The sequence below is a fragment of the Oncorhynchus mykiss genome, chromosome 23, assembly GCF_057628025.1.
Source record: "Oncorhynchus mykiss isolate SJ-2025 chromosome 23, ASM5762802v1, whole genome shotgun sequence".
In the NCBI taxonomy this organism is placed as follows: Eukaryota; Metazoa; Chordata; class Actinopteri; order Salmoniformes; family Salmonidae; genus Oncorhynchus; species Oncorhynchus mykiss.
In genome coordinates, this window is record NC_143044.1 from 26,522,915 (window position 1) to 26,539,606 (window position 16,692).

The following is a 16,692-nucleotide window of genomic DNA, read 5'->3' on the forward strand; positions in this document are numbered from 1 at the left end:
AGACACTGAAAGAAGTTTCTGAGTGACAGTGAGGGCTTTGCATAGGCACTTTGTTGCATTTTTTGTGGGACTGGAAAAAAAAAATTGCGGAATGTAAAATAACATTATTAACCGGTTCACATGGTTTTAAAATAACGGTTGTGTTCCGAAACACTATAGATCACTTTCGTTCTCACTTCTGGTCCTGTTCCTCAATTTTTCTTTGTTATTTTCCGGTTTTCGGTTCTGTTCCCTGAACCAGTTCCAACACCTGAGACAAACTGACTTATTTTGATGTCAATTGTTGTTTATATGACTTAATATGCTCATTCATCACAGGATCCATAAAGTGTGTCTCAAATAGCACCTAACTCCCTACAGTGCATTCATTTATAAAAACAGGACTTTATGGTGCCATTTGAGATGCACAGTATATCTCTGTCATATTCTTATTCCAAGTGTTTAAACTAGCTCTACTTGGTTAGAGTTAGTGAATCTGCTAATTCCCATGCTCTGATGCCAATACATTTGGTTGTTATTCGACATTCCTAAATCCGCTGGGTTAGCGTTAGCTATTCCCCAGACACAACAACAATACTGTCAATCTCAGTAAGGTTAGACAAACCAAAGCCAAAGACAACAGACATTGGGCAGCACAGAAGGCTGTGGAAGGGGAATAGGGATTTAGGAAAAACGTTCCAAGACCAGGCTCAAGGACAATAAATAAAATGTGGTCAAAACATTCACTGACTGAGAAAGCTGGTAGTTTCCATCGTTCTCTCCCGTTTCTCTCACAAATAACACCTTTTTCACTCAACCTCTCTCTCCTCCCTTCCTCTCGCTCTCCTTTCTTCAAAGTCACTCTCAGCAATGTGGTTGCCTGGAATGTCATGAGTGATAAATATTCCAAACAAATGTTGAGAATCAGAAAGAATATTCCTAATGTTCTGACCTTCCAACAGATCATACCTGTTCTGTGAGGTCTGCATGGGGGCCAAACTCTCTCTGCATGTGTTGTGTGAGACGTTGTGTGTGCGTGTGTTGTGTGCGTGAGTGAGTGTGTCATGACGGTTCAGTGGTTGTTACTGTAGGGTATTGTCCTGTCAAAGGCAGGTTCTCTGGGTTTGTAAAGAGCAGATGCCAGCTGGCATGATAGAACACTACTGTACTGTGACTTGGTTAGGATTGGAGTCTGTGTGTGTGTGTGTGTGTGTGTGTGTGTGTATATGTGTGTGTGTGTGTGTGTGTGTGTGTTTGTGACTTAGTTACTTTCTCTTGATCTGAGGAAGAACGGTAGCCTTGTGCAGCCTCTGAGCTGAACATACAGCATCTCAGCTGCTAGCTATACTTTTTGCAGTTACTTATGTTCTATATTCTTATAACTGTGACATCTTCTGAGTTATCACATGTCTAAGGGTGCCTTAAAACACTGCTGTCTGTTCGAAGACTCTTAGCCTACACATTTATAAAATGGTCTTTTTTTTGGCTGTTGAGGTGAGAAGACCACACAAACAGGTCTGGGACCAGTGGGATCAGGCTATACTACAGATAGTACTACATGATGGCAGATAGGAGAATGTTGCACTGATACTGAGCTCAGGAGTCAAACTGCTCACAGGGAGGAGATCTCCCTCCTTAGCTGGAATAACAACACACAGGTTTATGAGTCAGTAAAGCAGAAAACAGCATGTCAGAGTGCACAAACACACACACACAAACACAAACACAAACACACACGTACATACACAAACACACGCACACACACACTGAAGTGATGTGGTGTGTGTCTCAGTATTACTTTAGACAGACGTTTAGGTGAGCTCAGCCAAATACTAATAAAGTACACTCTGTTCAGGGATAGAAATGTAACTTTTTAATAGAAACAGAGCTTTTTGAAAACATTTGTTATGGTCAGTTATTTAAAGAACTGGGTGACTAGAGCCAAGCAGTACATTCGAAAAATAGGAAGACAGAGCGCAAGGGAGGTAGAGTAAGAGAGGCAGAAAGGGAGAGCATGACAGAAAGAAAGAGGCTGAGCAGAGGGAGAAAGAGAAAGAAAGGTAGACGGAGAGAGACCTTTTAGTCAGGGAACAAACCCCCTCTGTGAAGGAGCAAGCGCTTAGAAAACTGTAAGCACAACAGCAAAACTGACCTTTAAAGAGGGATGGGGAGAACAGGAAGAGAGAGGGAGAAATAGAAGGGTTTGAGAGGTGGCCAAGAAAGATGGAAGGAGAAAGAAAGAGAGTGGCCTGGGAACATAAAAGCTGACCTTTTCTCCACAGGTGTAGTGCTGTAAGTTTACTCTTCTATCTTCTTTGAACTCATCCTCTGTTTCTTTGAACTAATTCACTGTTTCTTTGAACTCATCCAATGTTTCTTTAAGCCGGTGGATTTAAAAAAGCTACTGTATCTTTCATATCTTTATCTCTCAATATTAGCTGGCCTTGACAGATCTGTGCTGCACATACAAACTGACACCCCTCTGAAGGCGTTGACTATCACCTGAGTGATGCTGTTAGTACACAATAAGATGAAAGTGAGACAAAATTCAGTTTGAGAGAGAGAGAGAGAGAGAGAGAGAGAGAGAGAGAGAGAGAGAGAGAGAGAAAGAAAGAAACTACATTATGTGTGGGGTCATTGGACTCAGCCACCTGCTTGGAAGTCCCATTGTGTGGTTTGAGATCACCCCAATACACAACAGTGGGCACAAATTTGACCCCAATAACTATCGGGGGATATACGACAACAGCAACATTGGAAATATCCTCTGCATTATCATTAACATATGTGTATGTACAGCCAAAACACTGGCTCAGAAACATGACGTGAGCAATACAGTGAGCAAAAGTATTGGGACACTGACACATTTTGTTGTTGTTTTGGCTCTGTTCTCCAGCAAATGTAGCAATGACTATGAGGTTAAAGTGCAGACTGTCAACTTTATTTTGGGGTATTTTAACCCATATACGGTGAACAGTTTAGGAACTACAGCACCTTTTGTACATACAGTAGTCCGCCCATTTTAGAAGACGTAAACTATTGGGACAAATTCACTTATACCGTATGCGTATTAAAATAGTAAAACGTTTAGTATTTGGTCCCATATTCATAGCACGCAACGACTACATCAAGATGATGACTCAACAAAAATTGCTGTTTGTTTTGGTTGTATTCCAGGTTATTTAGTGCCCAATAGAAATTAATGGATATGACCATGGTTACAGATAATCCTGAATGTATCATGAATAATGATGAGTGAGAAAATGACAGAGGCATAAATATCATACCCCCCCAAAAATGCTAACCTCCTCTGTTATTGTAATGGTGAGAGGTTAGCATTTTTTGGGGGAACGAAAATTGTGCGTCTGTAACTTTCTCACTTATCATTATTCATGATTCATTCAAGATTATCCATAATCATGGTAGCATCCACATTACTGTGGAAATGTTTAGAAACACATTCTATTCTGAAACCTATTCTGAAACACAAAACATTATTTACCATTCATTTCTATTGGGCACAAAATAATCTGAAACCCAACCAAAACAAACAGCAAATATTTCAAACAAATTTGAAGAATCACAATCTATAGTCATTGCGTGCTATGAATATGGGACAAATATTCAACTTTTTACTACTTTAATACACATACAGTATAAGTGAATTTGTCCCAATAGTTTAGTTTTGGTCCCCTGGGGGGACTATGTACAAAAAGTGCTGTAATTTCTAAACGGTTCACCATATCTGGATAAATATTAAACCTGACAGTTTGCACTTTAACCTCATCGTCATTGTATCATTTCAAATCCAAAGTGCTGGAGTACAGAGCCTAAACAACAAATAATTTGTCACTGTCCCAATAGTTTTGGAACGGGGGACATGTCACATCTCGTCACGTCTGTAGGATGACTCCTGTCATGATTGGAGCTGCTTTGACCGTGATCGTCCTAGTATTGGCGTGTGTGTCAAATCAAATCAAATGTTATTTGTTACATGCTTACTTACGAGCCCTTCCCAACAACGCAGAGAGAACAATTAAAAACGAATAGAAAAATAATAACGGGAGGAAACGCTACGTTGGCTATGTACACGGGATACCAGTACCGAGTCGATGTGCAGGGGTACGAGGTAATTGAGGTAGATATTTAGATATACTTTAGGTAGGGGTAATGGGACTATGCAACAGGATAAATAATAAACAGTAGCATTATGTGAAGAGTGCAAAAGGGTCAATGCAGATAGTCTAGGTAGATATTTGGTTAACTATTTAGCGGTCTTATGGCTTGGGAGTAGCCCTGTTGGTCCAGACATGGTGCATCGGTACTGCTTTGCCAAGCTCCCTGCCATCCAGGTGGAGTCTTTGACACATTTTAGGGCCTTTCTCTGACACCGCCTGGTATAGAGGTCCTGGATGACAGGGAGCTCAGCCCCAATGAAGCACTAGGCCGTACGCAGTACCCTCTGCAGCCTCTTGCAGTCAGATGCCAAGCAGTTGCCATGATGCAGCCAGTCAAGATGCTCTCAATGGTGCAGTTGTAGAACTTTGAGGATCTGAGGGCCCATGACAAATCTTTTTAGCCTCCTCAGGGGGAAGAGGCGTTGTCGTGCCTTCTTCACGACTGTGTTGGTTTGTGTGGACCATGTTAATTCCTTAGTGATGTGGACACCGATGAACCTGAAGCTCTCGACCTGCTCCACTACAGCCCCCTCGATATGGATGGGGGCATGCTCGGCCCTCCGTTTTTTGTAGTCCACAATCAGCTCCTTTGTCTTGCTGATGTTGAGGGAGAGGCTGTTGTCCTGGCACCACACTACCAGGTTACTGACCTCCTCCCTATAGGTAGTCTCATTGTCATCGGTGATCAGGCCTACCACCGTCGTGTCGTCAGCAAACTTAATGAGGGTGTTAGAGTCGTGCGCGGCCATTTAGTTGTGGGTGAACAGGGAAGGGCCCCCGTGTTGAGGGTCAGCATGGCGGAAATATTGTTTCCTACCCAGGATCCAGTTGCAGAGGGAGGTGTTCAGTCACAGGGTCCTGAGCTTACTGATGAGTTTGGAGGTCACTATGGTGTTGAACGTTGAGCTGTAGTCAATGAACAGCATTCTCACATAGGTGATCCTCTTGTCCAGATGAGTGAGGGCAGTGTGCAGTACAATAGAGATTGCGTCATCTGTGGATCTGTTGGGGCAGTGTGTGAATTGGAGTGGGTCCAGGGTGTCTGGGTTGATGGTGTTGATGTGAGCCATGACCAGCCTTTCAAAGCATTTCATGGCTACAGATGTGAGTGCTACGGGGCGACAGTCCTTTAGACAGGTTACCTTGACGTTCTTGGGCACAGGAACTATTGTGGTCTGATTGAAAAAAAATGTCAGTGAAGACACTTACCAGCTGGTATGTGTGTATGTGTGTGTAACAAGTCAGTTCAGGGCTCTCCCGCACAAGGTAATGGTCCAGATATCCTGTCCTGTCCCAAAGCCTGATCCACCACTATCTATCTACCTGTCAGCACCATCTTACAAAGTCCACATAAAAGATGAGCAGCTGAGTGCTGAGCAGTTACCCTAGTTGAACTCTTGGAAAGACAGCTACAAGATAAAAATCAACAAATGAAAGCAAGTAGTTACTGTAGGTACAAGGTAACGGAAACAGGACAGGGGCAAGTCAATGACCACCGTTGTTTTTATCATTTGATTTATACAAATAAAGTTTGGGAGTAGTAAAGGGAAAAGCATTTACTTTCATTTGACAAGGGAGAAATGTGAGATATGGAGAGGGAGAAAGAAAGACGGAGGTTTGAGAGAGAGAGAAAAAGGGAATGGAGAAAAAGAGTTAGAGGAAGAGAGATATAGAGAAAAAGGAAAGAGAAGGAGAGACATTTTGAAAATAAAGGGATGTTGAGAGGGAAACAGAGGCAAAAAAACGAGGGAAAGAAAGTGAGAAGTTGCGAGAGCGAAACAGATAAAGAGAAAAAAAGAGAGGTTAAGAAGGAGATAAATAGAGGGAAATAAAAAGAGAGACATCTCAGCTCTTACCTCAGATGAACTGGTGTCCATAGTGTTTACTGGGACTGAGGGACAACATGGACTCTGTTGCTAAACAACTGAAGGCTGAGGCTATTCCCATGGACCAAGCATAGCTAGGACACACACACACACACACACACACACACACACACACAAAGACCAGCACACACACATAAACATGTACACACACACACACACACACACAGCCTGCCACAATAAATCAATCTTTGAAGTAATAACATTTTTTTTATCTTCCAGTTACTGTTCAAACTTTCAAGGCTCACTTCAATAATAATAATCTTGGTGAAAATTAAATACATAACTCTGACTGATAAATACTAAATAGGATTATGCAAATACATAAATAGGATACTCTAAATACATAAACAGTATTAAGTTAAGTTCCAAGATCCTCTTTTTCTCATTGCAGCAGACATGAGTCGTGTTAACTCTTTGGAGATCCCTGTTGTAGACTACCTTATACAAGGAAGAAATGATTTCAGCACTCGGACTCAACAGCCTTAGCCTGGGTCGTATTCATGAGAGCAAAATAGTTTGCATCGGAAAATGAAAACAAGTGTTTCTAGGGTAGTCCCTCCCTGTTTGTCTCTTTTCTTCCGTTTGGTGCCTAAGGAACACAAGCCAGAGTACCTGACTGTTTCTTTATTTAACACCATGCTACACTGTTGCATTGCCAACAACAGTAAGACAATGACAAGTTGACTGAAGCAGAAACAGAACCCAGCTTACTCAACATTACAAAACATCTGGTCCGTGTTCATTGGGGCAAGCAAAGGAAAACATTAAAAAATGTTTTGCAACGAAAAATGTGTTACTTATTCGACACGTCAAGGTAGTTCTTCAATTTTTTTTGTCTGCTTTCTCCTGTTCCGGGCCTAATGAATACAACCGCACATTATAGGAAGATCGGATTATAACTCACTTTCACAGGTTTACATATTAGAATATACAGTTGAAGTCAGAAGTTTACATATTCCTTAGCCAAATACATTTAAAATCTGTTCAGCACAATTCCTGACATTTTATCCTAGTAAAAATAGCCTGTTTTAGGTCAGTTAGGATCACCAACTAATTTTAAGAATGTGAGATGTCAGAATAATAGTAGAGATAAATATTTATTTATTTCATCACATTCCCAGTGGGTCAGAAGTTTACATACACTCAATTAGCATTTGGTAGCATTGCCTTTAAATTGTTTAACTTGGGTCAAACGTGTCAGGTAGCCTTCCACAAGCTCCCACAAGCTTCCCACAATAAGTTGGGTGAATTTTGGCCCATTCCTCCTGACAGAGCTGGTGTAACTGAGTCAGGTTTGTAGGCCTCCTTGCTCGCACACGCTTTTTCAGTTCTGCCCACAAATGTTCTGTGGATTGAGGTCAAGGCTTTGTGATGGCCACTAAAATACCTTAACTCTGTTGTCCTTAAGCCATTTTGCCACAACTTTGGAAGTATGCTTAGGGTCATTGTCCATTTGGAAGACCCTACGACCAAGATTTAACTTCCTGACTAATGTCTTGAGATGTTGCTTCAATATATATCTACATAATTTTCCTGCCCCATGATATCTATTTTGTGATGTGCACAAGTCCCTACTGCAGCAAAGCACCCCCACAACATGATGCTGCCACCCCCGTGGTTCACGGTTGGGATGGTGTTCTTTGGCTTGCAAGCCTCCCCTTTTTTTGAGCCAAACATAACAATGGTCATTATGGCCAAATAGTTATATTTTTGTTTCATCAGACCAGAAGACATTTCTCAAAAAAATATGATCTTTGTCCCCATGTGCAATTTGCAAACCGTAGTCTGGCCTTTTTATGGCGGATTTGGAGCAGTGGCTTCTTCCTTGCTGAAGACGACGGCCTTTCAGGTTATGTCAATATAGGACGTGTTTTACTGTGGATATAGATACATGTGTACCTGTTTCCTCCAGCATCTTCACAAGGTCCTTTGCTGTTGTTCTTGGATAGATTTGCACTTCTAGCACCAAAGTACGTTCATCTCTAGGAAACAAAACGCGTCTCCTTCCTGAGCGGTATGACGGCTGCGTGGTCCCATGGTGTTTATACTTGCGTACTATTGGTTTTACAGATGAACGAGGTACCTTCAGGCGTTTGGAAATTGCTCCCAAGGATGAACAAGACTTGTGGAGATCTACAATTTTTATATATTTTTTTCATGGCTGATTTCTTTTGATTTTCCCATGATGTCAAGCAAAGAGGAACTGAGTTTGAAGGTAGGCCTTGAGATACAACCACAGGAACACCTCCAAATGCCTCAAATGATGTCAATTAGCCTATCAGAAACTTCTAAAGCAATGACATCATTTTCTGGAATTTTCCCAAGCTGTTTAAAGGTCAACTTAGTGTGTGTAAACTTCTGACTCACTAGAATTGTGATACAAGTGAAATATGTGAAATAATCTGTCTGTAAACAATTGTTGGAAAATGTACTTGTGTCACGCACAAAGTAGATGTCCTAATCGACTTGTCAAAACTATAGTTTGTTAACAAGAAATTTGTGGAGTGGTTGAAAAACGAAGTGTATGTAAACTTCCGACTTTAACTATACATACAGTACCAGTCAAAAGTTTGGACACACCTATCTACATTGTAGAATAAAATAGTGAAGACATCAAAACCATGAAAGAACACATATGGAATCATGTAGTAACCAAAAAAGTGTTAAACAAATCAAAATATATTTTAGATTCTTCAAAGTAGCCAACCTTTGCGTTGATGACAGCTTTGCACACTCTTGGCATTCTCTCAACCAGCTTCACCTTGAATGCTTTCCCAACAGTCTTGAAGGAGTTCCCACATATGCTGAGCACTTGTTGGATGCTTTCCCTTCACGCTGCCTTCCAACTCATCCCAAACCATCTCAATTGGGTTGAGGTCGGGTGATTGTGGAGGCAAGGTCATCTGATGCAGCACTGCATCAATCTCCTTCTTGGTCAAATAGCCCTTACACAGCCTGGAGGTGTGTTGGGTCATTGTCCTGTTGAAAAACAAGTGACAGTCCCACTAAGTGAAAACCAGATGGGATGGCTCATCGCTGCAGGTTGCCGTGGTAGCCATGCTGGTTAAGTGTGCCTTGAATTCTAAATAAGTCAGACAGTGTCACCAGCAATGCACCCCCACACCTACTCCTCCATGCTTCACGGTGGGAACCACACATGCATAGATCATCCGTTCACCTACTATGCATCTCACAAAGACACGGCAGTTGGAACCAAACGTTTCAAATTTGGAGTCATTAGACCAACGGACAGATTTCCACCTGCCTAATGTCCATTAATTGTGTTTCTTGGCCCAAGCAAGTCTCTATTTCTAATTTGTATCCTTTAGTAGTGCTTTCTTTGCAGCAATTCGACCATGAAGGCCTGATTCATGTAGTCTCCTCTGAACAGTTGATGTTGAGGTGTATCTGTTACTTGAACTCAGTGAAGCATTTATTTGGGCTGCAATTTCTGAGGCTGGTAACTCAAATGAACTTATCCTATGCAGCAGAGGTAACTCTGGGTCTTCCTTACCTGTGGCAGTACTTATGAGAAACAGTTTTATCATAGCGCTTGATGGGTTTTACGACTGCACTTGAAGAAACTTTAAAAGTTCTTGAAATGTTCCATATTGACTGACCTTCATGTCTTAAAGTAATGCTGGACTGTCATTTCTCTTTGCTTATTTGAGCTGTTCTTGCCATAATATGGACTTGGTCTTTTACCAAATAGGGCTATCTTCTGTATACCACCACTACCTTAACACAACACACTGATTGTCTCAAACGCATTAAGGAAAGAAATATCACAAATTAACTTTTAACAAGGCACACCTGTTATTTGAAATGTATTCCAGGTGACTACCTCATGAAGCTGGTTGAGAGAATGCCAAGAGTGTGCAAAGCTGTCATCAAGGCAAGGGGTGGCTACATTGAAGCATCTGAAATATAAAATATATTTTGACACTATTTTGGTTACTACATGATTCCATATGTGTTATTTCATAGTTTTGATGTCTTCACTATTATTCTACTGTGTAGAAAATAGTAAAAATAAAGAAAAACCCTGGAATGAGTCGGTGTGTCCAAGCTTTTGACTGGTACTGTATATGACATTTTAACATCTACAATACATCTTAACTTTGCCATCACCACATTTGTGATGGGTTCCAGTTAGCAAGCTTACAGCGGCCTATGAGATTCAGTGTCCCATCAGATTTACAAAAAGCAAACAACATAACAAATGTTGGGGCTCTATTCAATATGTATCGCCGGGTGTTACAAGTTGCGTGATCGAAATGTCAAGGTAATTTCAGATTGTGCCAACATATGCAGCGTTTATGCAGGCTCTGCTGACACAAGAACATTGGCTTTAAATTTCAATCACACTTTAACGCTGAACGCAATACGGATTGAATAGAGAGCCCTTGGTTAGTTTTCTGTCTTCCCTTCCATCTCCACAGTACAGAAACGTTCAGCACGAGTACATCCTCTTCTCTCAATATATACAGTTTTACGTCTTTACGTCTCTCAGTATGCTACATTCCCATTGCTGGCTGAATAAAAATGCTACACAAAATATAACATGCTGTCAGTCAATACAGTATGTATGCATATCTTCTCTTTTATATATTTGGCACCTTCCACTCCTCCTCCCCTGAGTATCCTTCTCATCATCATCATCATCAAAGATTTACACAAAAACAAGACTTGGTCACTCGACTCGATGACGGCACTTTTACAGAGTAGATAGTAAATGGCCATGGTAGAAAATAAAATGGCAACATCATTCAAATGAATGGGCAAATGTTGTTGATTAGTGGTAAAGCACCATATATATTTGCCTTTTTCAAGCATGGCCAGATAGTGACAATAGAGTCTACACATACAAAAGGTCAAAGGTTATTTAGATGTCCACTGATTGGTTCATATACATGTCCATAGAGCCCACCGGATGGCTCGTTGGCAGTGTTAGTCTATGTGTTGGTCAGTCAGCCCCAGGTTGGGTAACCAATTCAGAGGGATGAAACATGAAAGCATTAAAAGCATAGGAGGCTGGTCAGAGAGATTTAGAAGGTATCGAAGCAAAGGAGGCTGCACAACAAGCATGGCCAAACTGATATGAGTAGAGATTTAGAGGGTGTGCTCTAGAGGGTTGCTTGGTGGGTGATCTGATGTAAGTACAGATTAAGAAGAAGCATGTCTGATTTTGGGGGGATTTGGCTAGAGGTTGCTCTTAGGCAAAGCACTAGAATCAGATTATTCTCCCTAGATCCTAACCGTGACCATCAGTAGTAAATCACAAAACTGACTTTAGATCTGTGTCTTAGGGTAACTTGGTGGTAGCACTTCCTCAGTCCACACACTAGAGGGTGATATAACTGTGCATCACATAAAAAGGGAAAATGAAAAATAATAGTGAAACGGGTGGATGACAATGTAAGACAGAAACTGAGACCACCTGTGTTTCCATGGAGACTTCTTTCGGAGACATGATTTTGAATACTATTCCTGTCAGCAGTGTTCCAGAGATTCAAAATTGCAATGTGTGTGAGTATGTGTGTGTTTGATAGAGAGAGATAACGAGAGAGTGAGAGAAGAGAGAGAGAGAGCAACTACATTATGTGCAGGGTCAATGGACTCGGCCACTTGCTTTGAAGTCCCATTGTGTGGTTTGATAACACAGAAGTTATACCCATGGCAATATTGCTTTATGTTATTTTATCCATCTCTATGGGTGACTGTGATTGCCAAGAGTCCACAGAGGAAAACCCAGTCAGACCCAGCTGGCATAGAGAAATGTAATCAGTCTCCACTTTACTCCTATTCAACTGATCTCTCTCTCTCCCATAGAGAGGCAGTCAGTTATGTCCATTGTGAGAAAGGCTCAATTATCCCTCTTTGTGTGTGTGTGTGTCTGTGTTTGAGAAAAAGTGTGTGTGCGCATGTATGAGTGTATGTGAGAGTGCGTGCGCGGGGAGAATCCTCCAACATACACACTAGGGGCCATCATTATTAGCACCCATTCATATACGGAGAGACCAGAGAACCAGAGAACAGTCGTTATCCAGCTGTAGTGTTAAAACTACACTGAGTCAATCCGCTGTGAACCACATCTGTCTAAATAAGCTTTATACAGGCCTCGTTTGGAGCGACGAATAATCTGCAATTAGCCAAGCAGTTTAGCAGTGCTACAGGCCAGGGCAGGGACTAGCATGGCTATATTAAAGGGATGGAGGTTTGCTTGTGATTCCAATGAGCTGAGACCACAGAGAACACTGCTTGGCTGAGTGTGTGGGAGAGAGGGAGGGAGGGGAGAAGGAGAGAGAGCGAGAGAGAGAGAGAGAGAAAGAGAGAGTACAATGCATTCGGAAAGTATACTTTTTCAGCCTCATTCTAAAATGGATTAAATAGTTTTTTCCCTCATCAATCTACACACAAACCCAATAATGACAAAGCAAAAAAAGCAGGGTTTTATACATTTTTGCAAATTTATATAAAAAAAAATATTCTGAAATATCACATTTACATAACTATTCAGACCCTTTATTCAGAACTTTGTTGAAGCATCTTTGGCAGCGATTACAGCCTAGAGTCTTCTTAGGTATGACGCTACAAGTTTAGGGAGTTTACAAGCTTTGGGGAGTTTATCCCATTCTTCTCTGCAGAGCCTGTCCAGCTTTGTCAGGTTGGATGGGGAGCGTCGCTGCACAGCAATTGTCAGGTCTCTTCAGAGATGTTCAAATGGGTTCAAGTCCGGGCTCTGGCTGGGCCACTCAAGGATGTTCAGAGACTTGCCCCGAAGTCCGTGCTGCGTTGTCTTGGCTGCTTAGGGTCGTTGTCATGTTGAAAGGTGAACCTTCACCCCCAGTCTGAGGTCAACGATCTCTGTGTTCTTTGCTCCGTTCATCATGCCCTTACTCCTGACAAGTCTCTCATTTCCTGCCGCTGAAAAACATCCCAACAGCATGATGCTACCACCACCATGCTTCACTGTAGGGATGGTGCCAGGTTTCCTCCAGACGTGACGCTTGGCATTCAGGCCAAAGGGTTCAGTCTTGGTTTCATCAGACCAGATAATCTTGTTTCTCAAGGTCCGAGAGTCTTTAGGTACATTTTGCCAAATTCCAAGCGGGCTGTCATGTGCCTTTTACTGAGGAGTGGGTGGAGTGCTGCAGCAATGGTTGTCCTTCTGGAAGATTCTCCCATCTCCACAGAGGAATCTGGAGTTTTGTCAGAGTGACCATAGAGTTCTTGGTCACCGCCCTTCTCCCCCGATTGCTCAGTTTGGCAGGGCGGCCAGCTCTGGGAAGAGTCTTGGTGGTTTCAAACGTCTTCCATTTAAGAATGATGGAGGCCACTGTGTTCTTGGGGACCTTCAATGCTGCAAACAATTTTTGGTACCCTTCTGCAGATCTGTGCCTCGACACAATCCTGTCTCGGAGCTCTATGAATAATTCCTTCAACCTCATGGCTTGGTTTTTGCTCTGACATGCACTGTCAACTGTGGGACATTATATAGACAGGTGTGTGCCTTTCCAAATCATGTCCAATCAATTGAATTTTCCACAGGTGGACTCCAATAAAGTTGTAGAAACATCTCAAGGATGATCAATGGAAACAGGATGCACCCGAGCTCAATTTTGAGTCTCATAGCAAAGGGTCTGAATAACTTTGTCAATAAGGTATTACAGTTTTTCATTTTTAATACATTTGCTAACATTTCTAAAAAACACTTTTTGCTTTGTCATTATGTGGTATTGTGTGTAGATTGATGAGGGAAAAAAATATTTAATACATTTTAGAATAAGGCTGTAACGTAACAAAATGTGGAAAAAGTCAAGTTCTGAATACTTTCCTAATGCACAGTATGTGCCTGTGTGTGTGTATGTGTGTGTATGTGTGACCTGAGACCACATGGATATGTGGCTGCCAGGATATTGTATGCAGGAACCCAAGGCCAGTGGCCACAGGTGTGTGTGTGTGTGTGTGTGTGTGTGTTTGCGCATTTGCCTGTGTGTGCATGTGTGTGTGCGTGAGTGTATGTTTGCATATGCGCCTGAGTGTATGAGTCTGTGTGTTTTGCACATGCGGCTGCGTGTGTGAGTGTAACCTTCCGCTGCGATGTGGATCATCAGCACCCAATGCTCTGAATGAGCATTGATAAATAATCCAAGGTGTTTCAGTTTGAAGTCCCAGACAGATACATGTAATATTACCAAGAATAACTAGCAGTCCTTCACAAACACACTGAAAGCTGAAGCAGTAGGTCCAAATAGAACAGGGCAGGACATGTCAACATTCACAATGCACTGACCTCGTTCTCGCACTGCCTGAAATGAAGCGTCTTTTCCAGAAGATTACCAGTAAATTGCCAGCATTCAACGTGATAGTTATACTACTGCTGTAGTTATAATGTTGCTTCAAAATAGTTAATCCTAGTGATAACAATTGTTTCTTGCTGCTCATGATTGAATGTTGAACGCAACTGAGGATGACAGTGATGTATTGGCTATGGCATAATGATCATAATTAAACTCATGGAAACACAGGGAATGGTGAAAAAGTAGAATGGTCATGGGTAAAGGAGTAGATGGTTGGGAAAGTGTGCAGAAATATGAGTGTAAGCATACTGTTAGATATTCAAAGATGTGTGTTTAGAGTGTTTAACTTGGTGTGTGTCTGCTTGAACATTATATCATTGCATGTGTCAGCTCCTGGCCTCATGGTACTTCAGTTTCCTGTTGAGAGTAGCCTACAAATCCTGGCCTTTCTCTCTCTCCTTCCTGACTCAGAACTATAGATAGTATATACATTCAATATCTATTTCCTGTATCACATATACATCTATACTCAGAACAATAGATGGTATTTTGATTACATACACATCTATACTCATAACTAGAGATAGTATATTGATTACATATACATCTATATTCAGAAGCGTGTGCTCTCATGTTTCAGCATGCGGATGTTGGTGAGGGATCCGCTGCCTCTGTGGTGGTGGTGGTGGTGTTGTTGGTACCCATATCCCTGGTGCTGTTCCTCCAGTCACCGCTGGCTGATTCCAGACGACACATTGCTGCTGGGGCTAGAGCCGCTCGAACCGCGGTCTTCAAACACACTCACCTCGATCTGGAGGGCACAGGGGTTAAGGAGTGGGAGGGAGGGGGTAATATATGTACACAGATTGGGGATAAGGGGTATACTCTAGGCCAGGGGTAGGCAACTAGATTCAGCCATGGGACAATTTTATTCTGAAAGAATGGTCGGGGGGGACGGAAAATAATTCTAATAATTTGTACACTGCAAATTGAACAAAACTAAGCCAAATAATAAATTGTATTTTAAAATAATAATAATTTCATACCTTGATTACATTGAGACACGATCACGTCTCTTTTTTTTGTGGGAATACTTGGGAACAGATTTCCTACATTAAACACATTTTTGTTGTATTCCTGGTGATTTAAGTCTTCATTTAAGTCTTCATAGTTTATTTAAAAAAAATACCTGTAGGCTGCCACTCAAAATAAAAATAACAGTAAGAAATAAATACAGTGTTTAGGTAATAATACATTCAGTATAAACAGGAAAAGAAAACATAAATAAATTGGGCCTCCACCATCAAACTCCCATTCCATTCCCCCAACCCCACCCAGCACATGTCTCCATCCAGAAGTATTTACAGTGCCTTTAGAAAGTCTTCATCCTTTTAAAGAAAGGGTAACCCATTTTGAATGTTGAATTGCTTTTGCCTCCAGTATTTATGCTGCAATAGTTTATGTATCATGGTTGCTAGGGTAAGTTTATTTTATTTTAATTTTATTTCACCTTTATTTAACTAGGCAAGTCAGTTAAGAACAAATTCTTATTTTCAATGACGGCCTAGGAACAGACCTGCCGTCTGTTATGTCAGGAGTATTTTTCCTGTGTTATCCGTTGTCCTGTGTGAATTTAAGTATGCTCCCTTTAATTCTTTCTCCCTCCTCTCCTGGAGGACCTGAGCACTGGGACCATGCCTCGGGAATAACTGGCCAGATGACCCCAATCCACCTGGTCGTGCTGCTGCTCCAGTTTCAACTGTTCTGTCTGCCTGCCTATGGAACCCTGACCTGTCTCTAACTCTGAATGCTCGGCTATGAAAAACCAACTGACATTTACTCCGGAGGTGCTGACCTGTTGCACACTCTACAACAACTGTGATTATTATTATTATTTGACCCTGCTGGTCATCTATGAACGTTTGAACATCTTGGCCATGTCCTGTTATAATCTCAACCCGGCACAGCTAGAAGAGGCCTGGTTCCTCCCTAGGTTTCTTCCTAGGTTCCTGCCTTTCTCCAGAGTTTTTCCTAGCCACCGTGCTTCTACACCTGCATTGCTTGCTGTTTGGGGTTTTAGGCTGGGTTTCTGTACAGCACTTTGAGATATCAGCTGATGTACGAAGGGCTATATAAATAAATTTGATTTGTATAGCACTTTGTGACATCAGCTGATGTAAAAAGGGCTTTATATATACATTTGATTGGTTGATTTGATTTTTGTGCATCTCTGAGTGATATTCTATTGATTCCCGGAGGGTCTAGAACATTTTTCCTATGAGTCTGCTTTTTTAGTCTAGGGTGCATTGCATGTTGAAGTTGTCAGAGATGTTATAGGAAGGAGAT

General features: G+C 41.6%; 1 protein-coding gene across 1 annotated transcript in view; it reads right to left on the minus strand.

Moving 5' to 3' along the window:
* Nucleotides 1-6,230: 6,230 nt before the first annotated feature.
* LOC110502661 (golgin subfamily A member 7B) overlaps nt 6,231-16,692 on the minus strand; it is a 55,414-nt gene continuing 44,952 nt past the window's right edge. The window contains exon 5 of the mRNA XM_021580872.3: nt 6,231-15,157. Within this exon, the coding sequence (XP_021436547.1) occupies nt 15,074-15,157 (84 nt within the window). The 3' untranslated portion in view covers nt 6,231-15,073. The remainder of the gene's footprint in view (nt 15,158-16,692) is intronic.